Raw genomic sequence first — 8,936 nt, 5'->3', positions numbered from 1 at the left:
TCCAAATTCAGGGTGTCAGCTCCAGGGGAAAGCTTTGTTGGCTCTGGAGGATGGTCCTTGTCATCAATCTTTCCCTGGACTAGGAGCTTCTTCGCACAGGAACCCTGGGTCTAAAGGACCTGCTCTGCTACCAGCACTGCTTTCTTGGTGTATGAGGTCGCCATGTCTCTCTACTTGCTTCTCGTTTATATCTCAAGAGATTGGTTTAAGACACTATCTAATCTTGTAAATCTCATCAATATGACTGCCACTAATCTATCTCATTACATCATAGTGATAGATTTACAGGACACAGGGAAATCACATCAGATAACAAAATGGTAGATGATCATACAATACTGGGAATCATGACCTACCCAAGTTGACAAATACTTTTGGGGGACATTCAATCCATGACAGTGGTCATCCTCTTTAAAGGACAATATCCTTGTGATTTGGGGCCCAGGGTCACCACCCAGCCCTGCCCTACGTTTGCAATAGCTAGGAGACCAGGGTGGGGCAAGACAATCACGTTCGTTCACTTAGCAACCTAGCCTTTGTCAGGGGGCTTAAGAATGGATGTATCTCTTCACTCCCTCTTTTCCCTTTCTGCCAGCTTGAAGCTTGCATTGAAAATGGTGGACTCACAATATGGAAGGAACCTGGGTCCCTAGTTAACACTTGAGAAACACTAACCACAAACAAAACCAAACTCGTTGCCATACAGTTGATTCCAATTCATAGCAACCCTATAGAACAGAGTAAAACTACCCTATATGGTCCCCAAGGCCACCCACTTCTGGCCCGGAACTCCTGGGTTGCCAGGGGAATATCCTCACCTCTCAAGGAGCGCCTGGTGGATTTGAACTGCCGACCTTTTGGTTAGGAGCCGTAGCTCTCAACCACCATGCCACCAGGGTTTCCTAACCACAGAGAGGAATACCCATTTGAGACTTTGCACGAGTGAGAAACTCCTGGTATAAAAATGGTGTGGCATCTGAGCTCCTCTAACTGCAGACGGGGAAAGAAGAGTCAAGATCAACATCAGCCCAAGGCTGATTCCCATGAGGTGGAGGTCAGGCATACCTCTACCCTCCAACATTTTTACCAATCTGACACCAGCTGTCCCTCCCATGGCACTCTACTTCTTCGCTGGGCTCGAAAATTTGTTGCAATGACAACACAGAACTCATAGATTATACTCATAGTTATGGGGTTTACTAGGGAAGTAACAGGTTCAACCTGGGATCAGGATCAGGAAGCATGTGGGCAGTCTGGAAGGCTCCCCTGAAATGGAGACCCCATCCCTCCCTTCTTCAGTGCAGGACAGCTCTCTCAGATCCTCTTGGCAGCGCAAGAAAGTAGGCTCTTTTCTCTGCCGTGCACACACCCTGAACACAGGCCTCCTCTCAGCTCTTTGAGGACAGACTCCTCTGGCCCTGGCCTCTGCCCTGCTCAGGGAAGTGTTACAAAGCTCTTTAGCTCCACTGGTAAGTGCTCAGGGGACCCCCCTCCGTTAGGAAGCCTCCTGCTTAAAGAATCTCAGCTCTCTCACTTGAGGGGCCAGCGTGCTCACTGTTGCTACCTTGCTCTGTGGGCCAGGAAGCCCACCGTGCAGTCTTGTGACAGTCTGCTGCCGCCAGTTCTCGCTGTCTCCAGTGTTACAGCTATCTCCTAGGTCTAGGAGATTCTCAGTGCAGGGACCTTGGGTCCAAACGATGTGCTCCACTTCTGGTTCCTCTTCTTAATGGTACTGAGGTCCCATTCTGCCTGTGGGATTTGCTCCCATTAAGCCTGGTGGGATGGCAAAACTGACCAATGCCTTCTTAGGATTCCATACACCTTATTTGCATGGTTCCACTCCTACAAGGGTTCCATGAGCCTTATTTGTGTTATTAGCAGGCTGTCCAATCCCTTGGTGGGCCACAAGCACTTTATTTGCATAGACCCACCCAATCATTTTGTGGGAGCCACAAAACCATGACTATAAGGTCCATATTATAGTAATTCACTATGCCACACTTGGGATGCCCCTCTAGTTTGCTCAGGTCCTCTGGCCTCCTCTTTTCTTCCATAACCCCGAAGCCCTAAGTACACAAACTACTGATGAGCTTTTGGACTATGCTCTTTCCACTACACTCGAACTGTTTCTCTGAGCCTCAGAGTTCCCCGTTCTGTAAGATGCATCAAGCACTGGGAAGGGGTTCTCAAGTGGGAGTGGAGAGAGTTCCTGCCTCTGACAGGACCATAAAACACAACCCATTGCTCATAGTGACCCTATAGGACAGAGCAGAACTGCCCCATAGGCTTTCCACGGAGCAGCTGGTGGATTTGAACTGCTGACTTTTGGTTAGCAGCTGAACACTTAACCACCTTGGCACCAGTGCTCCTAACAGGATCATAGCACCTCCTATCACACTGTTTTACGACAGCCTCTTCCAAAAGAAGGTTTCCCTACTGAGAGCTTGAAAAGTAATGGCTAGATCAGTTTTTCTCAAATTACCCAATCATAAGCACCGCTCTAGACCCACTGAACAAGTATCTCAAGAAAAACCTGGGAATCTCTACTTTTAACAAGTGTCACAGGTCACTGTTACTAGGAAAGTTTGGGAATCACTATGCTAAATGATTTCTAAGGGTCCCTCCAGTTTGAAATCTGTCTCCTCCCCAAACCTTAGGGGTGAGATTGAGAATGAATTCATCAAACTAGAAGCAAATCAGGGTTTATTAAGTAGGAAGTGAAGGAGATATGGCACAAACGTGTATAAAACACCGAAACTGAACTGAACCTAGGATTCCAGAAAAAAATCTGTCAGGTACACAACCAGCCCGGCCTGGGGGAACCCACCACTTCCCCATCAGCACTGGGGCCTGTTAGGGAAGCTAAGAGGCTAAGACCCCCGGCGTGGTGTGGCCGCTCCCGGGGCTGGGAATGATCTCCGCGGCGCTTTCCAGGCCAGGCTGGGGCTCAGTGTCGAGGCTTCATAGCAGATACAGCCATACCCACCAAGACGGCTGCGACCGTGAAGCCCTGGGCAAGGATTCGGGTGCGCATCATGAGCTGGGAGCGATGGCTCTGGCCCCGGTGGAAGCAGTAGAGTCCGTAGGTGAGGGCGGCCGCCGTTCCCAGGCAGCCTGAGAAAGGGACAAAGCGGGTGCGGAGCGGCTCGGAGCTCCCTCCCCCCACTTTGGGCCGTCCCTCCCGGGGGACGGTCGCTGCACAACAGCCGCAGGGAGAGGGGAGAGGGTCCTCCGGACTCCACAGTCCGCCTCGCCCAGCCCCGGGATCCCCTCCACCCCAGTCCCCCAGTCCAGGCCGTTGCCCATATCCCAGTCCGGTTCATCCTCACGCCCCCGCCTCTTCGCTACATCTCCGGTCCACTCTCATTCCGGTCCCCCTCGTGTCCCCGGTCCTCACCTACTCCATTCCCCTCTACATCAGTGTTCTCTCAGTCCACAGTTCCTGCAGCACCAGCTTACCTAGGGGCACCAGTGGGTTCTCGCAGGTCTTGCGAAGGAACTTCTCCTTGAAGCTTTCCGAGTCTCCGTAGACATTAGGACTAAAACCCTCAATGACCGGGGGCTGCGATGGGTCAAAGGGGTCCTGCGGAGTCACAGGGCCAGGAGCTGCCATGTCAAGGAGAACTGCTGCAGGAGAAAACGGGGACGCTGAACTCCACCCCTTGATGACGTCCGAAAAGGGGCGGGGGGAATGCAGCGGCTGAACGTTGTACGCAGGCGCAATCGCGCATTCTATGCTGGGATCCGTAGTCATCTACACGGTATCACATGGGGGGACTACATTTCCCAAAAAACCATGTTCTGACCCGCCGGAAGGAAATCTCCTGCACGTGGTGCTGATCGTGAGAGGCCTTGAATCTGAGCTGTTGGTTCTGTGGTCACCGCGATGCCCAAGGCTAAGGGCAAGACTCGGAGGCAGAAGTTCGGTTACAATGTCAACCGGAAGCGGCTGAATCGGAATGCTCGACGGAAGGCAGCGCCTCGTATCGAGTGGTGAGGGGGCCGGGGTTTGGGAGGCAGCGGGCCTCGGAATGGAACTGCACGTGATGTGACGGACCCGCGATTTCCCTCCGTCCACAGCTCCCATATCCGACATGCCTGGGACCACGCCAAATCGGTGCGGCAGAACCTGGCCGAGATGGGGCTGGCCATGGACCCCAACAAGGCCGTGCCCCTCCGAAAGAAAAAGGTACTGACGTGGCAGAGTCTCGGCCCTTGCCGCCCCACCCCCGCCATGCTTAGCCGTGGGTCAGAACTTCAGTGTGTCGATCACCTCGCTCACTCCCTTCCCGAGTTTGCGACCTCCCTACAGGCACCCGCGGAGCTTGCACTAACTGAAGTTGAGGGCCCCTCTACAATTTCTCTTACCCCCTTCCTAGTCATCCAGCCATCCTTGGCTTGAGGCTTTCTAGGGCTGGCTCCCAATAAGTCTTTGCTTTTTGGACCACCTTTTCTAAAACAGCATCCTGCTTCACTCCCTAAGCCCTTCCCTGCTTTTTTTAAATTTATAGCACTTGTAACTGTTCTGCTGTGTGCCATGGAGTGGATTCAGACTTCTACTGCGCCATAGTGTTTACAAGGCTGTAATCTTTATGGAAGGCAATTTCCACATCTTCCTACTGAAGAGCCGCTGGTGGGTTTGAACCACCAGTCTTTGTGTTAGCAGCAGAGCTCTTAACCACTGTGCCACTAGGCCTCCTTGCACTTGTAACTACTTGATGATATATATTGTCAATGTCTGTTCCTCCCCTTACACTCCTTGAGGACAAGGACTTTGTTTTGTTCCCCACTAAACCCCCAGTGGTGCTTAGGATGTAATCAGTGGTCAAAAAGTAGTTAACTTAATGAAGGGACTTGCTGAATGAATTTGTCCCAGTGCCCTTAGGCAGGTTCCTTTTTATTCCTTCCCGCAAGAGGGAAATGGCATTACTACTTCTTGAACACATGCTAAGTGACAGCCAAACACTGTCAGGTAGCTCCTCCCCGTAGAGTAGCTATCTGATATCTCCTCCTCATTGTAAATTCTAAAGTATTTTCAAATGCATTGTTTTAAGTGAAGCAGGTGAGGAGTGTTATACCCATTTTACAGATAGGCAAAGAAATATGAATTGTTTTCTTGTGTTTCTTCTGGGAACCATGGATTCTAGTTGACGGAGGATTCAGGGCATTGGTTCTCCCTGTTACCTAGTTCTGGGCCTTGGGCAGGGATTCTTCTGTAGCTCTGTTGGGATGGGCAGGATGTTTTCCTCACTGAAGATCGTTTGTCTCCTGGTCTCCTCACAGGCTCTGTTCTTTGCAGGTACACGCCATGGAGGTGGATGTTGAGAGGACGAAGGAGCTGGTGCGGAAGCCCTATGTGTTGAATGGTGGGTTTGGGCTACATGCCTCCAGGTCATCATCCTGCAGTGTCAGAGCTGGAAAGGGTCCTCAGATGCCCTCATTTTACAGATGGAGAAACCGAGGTTCATGGGGGAGCAGTGAGCTGGTGCAGGGCTCACAGAGTGCGAACAACATGTTTCCTTGGCTTGGATATTCAGTCTACTGACTAAACTCAAGTGTGTAAACTAAGGTTAGAAAGATATCCAGGGAGGAGGCAGCCAGGTGCCTGAGGACAGAAAAGAAACCACTGAGTCTCAGGCAGGTGTTGGGCTTCTCATGAATTTAAGAATATACTGATTTTAGAGATTCCATTGTCTCATTTAATCTTCCCAGTTATAAATCTATTTCGTATATATTATAGAGGCTGAGTATTAGAACATAAGAAGGTAAACCCTGCAGGGAAGCAGGAATACTCGAAGTCTTCATCCATCCTTCTCATTTCTTGCCTGGGATTTTCAGTAGTTCTCCGGAAGGCAAAGTGGTTTTAATGGCCAGGCATTTGATATAGAATCCCTTTTGTTCCTGTCTTTACTCTATCTCAGTGGTTCTCATTAGAATTATTGTACAGGATTATATGTATAAAGCCATTAATTATTTATTACTGTTGAGGATAATTTTGACTCTAAGTAGTTTAGCACCCAATCCCTGGATAAGATTTGACAGTCTTATTTAATAGTCATTACAGTTCCATGAGGTTGCTCTTACTTTCCCTTCATAGTTGAGAGATGGGGACGTATTTGCCCGGGTCACCCAGCTATTTCCAAAGTGAAGCCATTATCTGGCTCCACTGCCTACATTTTCCCTGCATGGAGCAGTGAGATGCCTGGCCCTGCTCATGGCCCAGTACCCGCAGCTCTAGTTCTCATTTATTCAGACCTCTTTTATTTCGTGTATTGATTTAAGAGGTTCTCAACCAGAGAGTTTTTGAGCTAGGAAGGATCCTTGCCTTGTGAGCTGGGAGTGTATCTTCATCTGTATCCTCAGGACATTGTGCAAAATAGAGGTTATAATTTTGGCATTGCGTTTTACTCATTTGAGGCCTGGAGAGAGGTGACTGACCTTTCAGTTAGTTGCCACACTGATGCATGATTATACCGTAGGAGGCAGAGTCTGGGATCTGAAGGGCTTGGAAAGGAAGGTTCCAATAATGAATTTGGGGGTTGGGAGGCAACGCCCACCAGGTGGCTGGAGTATTGGCTGGCAGCTTGGGATTGGATGAAGGGATGATTGAACAGCTCAAATAGTGCAGAGGCAAAGCGTCATTTCTTGTGGCTTCTCTCACCCCAGACCTGGAGGCAGAAGCCAGCCTCCCAGAAAAGAAAGGAAATACCTTGTCTCGGGATCTCATTGACTACGTACGCTACATGGTGCAGAACCATGGGGAAGATTATAAGGTGAGTGGCTCAGGCCTGGCAGGAAGAACCACAGGGGCTGGTGGGAAGACACCCTGGGCCATGCATGGCCTGGTCTGCTGGCCTACCCATTACAGTTGCAGTCGAGTCAGTTCCGACTCATAGCGACCCTGTAGGACAGAGAACTGCCCCATAGGGTCTCCAGGGAGTGCTCGTGGATTCAAACTGCCGACCTTTTGGTTAGCAGCTGTAGCTCTTAACCACTACACCACCAGGGTTTCCCATCTGCTTATCTAGTGCCTGTTTTCCTGAGACTGAATAGAAAGAAAGGGAACCAAAGAGACTAGGAAATGGATCCCATGGGCAGGGATCTAATGTTAACAGGATGTTCAGAGCAGGCATAGACTGGCATGTGATCACTCCCCATTCACAGATAGGTTGTTTCACTCACACGGGGAATAGTTTCCATCTTAATTATGAGCGATTTTAAATAAAAGTCCCTATTTTTGGCTTCTCTTAAAAATCAGAAGCTCTAGCTACACTGGGCCCCGTGCCCATGCTGAGGTAGCTGACTGTGCACGGAGCACGAGCTCCTCGGTTGGCCCCAGCTCCCGCCTGGCTACTCTCAGACCTGCCTGGTCCCTGATGACCTTCGCACCTGTTTCCCCAGCCTTTCAGTGCAAAGGGGCTTCGTGTACACCGTAACTTGAGGTGAGGAATCTGAACCTCAGAGACAAAAGTGGCTTGCCCAGAGGCAGAGCTAGGATTTGAGCCCTTATCTGTCCAGCCTTCCTTAAGTGGCCTTTCTTCCTTTTTAGGCCATGGCTCGGGATGAGAAGAATTACTATCAAGATACCCCGAAACAGATTCGCAATAAGATCAACGTCTATAAACGTTTCTACCCCGCCGAGTGGCAAGCCTTCACTGATTCTTTGCAGAAGAATAAGATGGAGGTTGAGTGACTGGTTTACGCCCATCCCTGGCTGACACCTTCTGGACCAGAGAAGCTGAAGCCCAGGGTTAAGGCAAGGAGGGGTGTGTGATGACAGATGAGGCTGGCCAAACCCCATGGAATCAAAAGGTTACACACACACATTCCTGCCCCCCCTGGGGAGGGGGCTGATGCTAAGGAAATCTCCCAGAGGCTCTCGTTTGTGTTCTTCTGGGGTCTAAGGGAAAAGCCAGAGCCTGCAGTTTGCAGAGTAGGTGGTTTGCTTGTTTGAATATAGACTGTACGTAATAAAACAAGGCTATTTTACTTTTCTGATTGTTTTGTATTTGTCCCTCCCAGCCAAGTCCTGAGGCTGCCCCAGGGCAAGGAGGCCATCCCGACCTTCAGCTCTGCGTCATTCACGTGCCATCTTACATCTAGCCTCCCTCTTCTCCCATTCTTGGTTCCATTGCTGTCTGCCTTGGTTTCCTGCAGAGCAGTTCCATTAAGCCTTCTACAGGAACGCTGGGCTGCTTGGAAGGGGCAAGCCTTGCCAGTGCTAGCCCCATCCCTCAGCTGTGGACTGGTGGGCTGACTCCCTGTGGCCCTGGGGAGCTATACCTGCTGCTCCTGGTCTGCCCTCATGTTACCTGCCATCACTGCTTTTCTGTGGACCATTGTCTTGGCCTTGGCCCAAAATGAACCCACGGTCCCCAAACCTCCTTTCCGGGGCTGTCTGGGATTACTCAATACCATGCTACTGTGTGCCAAACACTAGGGGACACTGCATTGCTTGCTTTGTGGCCAGACCTGCCTGATTTGGTGGCATGTGAGGTGATGATGACTTACATAGAGATGACGATCAGTTTGTAGGATGGGGACTTGGTATTTTCTTGAGTTGATACTTTATCCCCAACTGTTAGTACAGAAACCCTCCTATTCCTAAAGTTTCTCCTAGAAGCCCCGGTAATCTGCTTCCCGCTGCTCTTGAGCAGGGCTTGGTCTTCTTACATAACTCATTCCATGTAAAACTGTGCAGTACATGGCTTTATCCTCATCTGCCAGGTAAGGAAACTAAGGCGTGAAGCCAGGTTTAACAAACCTAGGCTCTTTGTTAGCTGTCCTCCCCTCTGGCCCCTGAAGGCAGCCCAGCCATCCCTACACAAACAAGGCAAGCTGGCAACTGGGCAAGCTGGGGGAGTCTTAGAAGCCCGCACAGTTAGACTCCAGGCCTGTAACCACTGTGAGCACAACCTTTCAGACCTGGCCTGAAG

The 8,936-nt window shown here is 50.4% G+C and overlaps 2 protein-coding genes across 2 annotated transcripts; one reads left to right on the top strand and one right to left on the bottom strand.

Annotated features, from left to right (window-relative positions):
* Positions 1–863: 863 nt before the first annotated feature.
* HIGD2A (HIG1 hypoxia inducible domain family member 2A) lies at positions 864–3,665 on the bottom strand. Its single transcript, XM_049874372.1, has 2 exons — positions 3,460–3,665; positions 864–3,114 (listed from the first exon to the last, which is right to left on the bottom strand). Exons 1-2 carry the CDS (start codon positions 3,611–3,613, stop codon positions 2,948–2,950), a joined length of 321 nt encoding a protein of 106 aa, XP_049730329.1. The 5' UTR covers positions 3,614–3,665; the 3' UTR covers positions 864–2,947.
* Positions 3,666–3,798: 133 nt separating this feature from the next.
* On the top strand, positions 3,799–7,993 carry NOP16 (NOP16 nucleolar protein). The gene is made up of 5 exons (XM_049874370.1): positions 3,799–3,993; positions 4,081–4,189; positions 5,300–5,366; positions 6,667–6,773; positions 7,550–7,993. Exons 1-5 carry the CDS (start codon positions 3,887–3,889, stop codon positions 7,691–7,693), a joined length of 534 nt encoding a protein of 177 aa, XP_049730327.1. The 5' UTR covers positions 3,799–3,886; the 3' UTR covers positions 7,694–7,993.
* The last annotated feature ends 943 nt before the right edge of the window (positions 7,994–8,936 follow it).

Source organism: Elephas maximus, chromosome 2 (genome assembly GCF_024166365.1).
Source record: "Elephas maximus indicus isolate mEleMax1 chromosome 2, mEleMax1 primary haplotype, whole genome shotgun sequence".
NCBI classification, from domain to species: Eukaryota; Metazoa; Chordata; class Mammalia; order Proboscidea; family Elephantidae; genus Elephas; species Elephas maximus.
Note: the sequence above shows the minus strand (reverse complement) of the source record. Positions and strands in the feature narration are given on the sequence as shown.

Bases quoted from the DNA above. Each gene is read 5' to 3' on its own strand.
- HIGD2A (XM_049874372.1), bottom strand. From the start codon at position 3,613: ATGGCAGCTCCTGGCCCTGTGACTCCGCAGGACCCCTTTGACCCATCG. The intron at 3,115-3,459 runs GTAAGCTGGTGC...TCCCTTTCTCAG, and splicing joins GAACCCACTGGTGCCCCTAG to GCTGCCTGGGAACGGCGGCC.
- NOP16 (XM_049874370.1), top strand. From the start codon at position 3,887: ATGCCCAAGGCTAAGGGCAAGACTCGGAGGCAGAAGTTCGGTTACAAT. The intron at 3,994-4,080 runs GTGAGGGGGCCG...CTCCGTCCACAG, and splicing joins GCAGCGCCTCGTATCGAGTG to CTCCCATATCCGACATGCCT. The intron at 5,367-6,666 runs GTGGGTTTGGGC...CTCTCACCCCAG, and splicing joins GAAGCCCTATGTGTTGAATG to ACCTGGAGGCAGAAGCCAGC.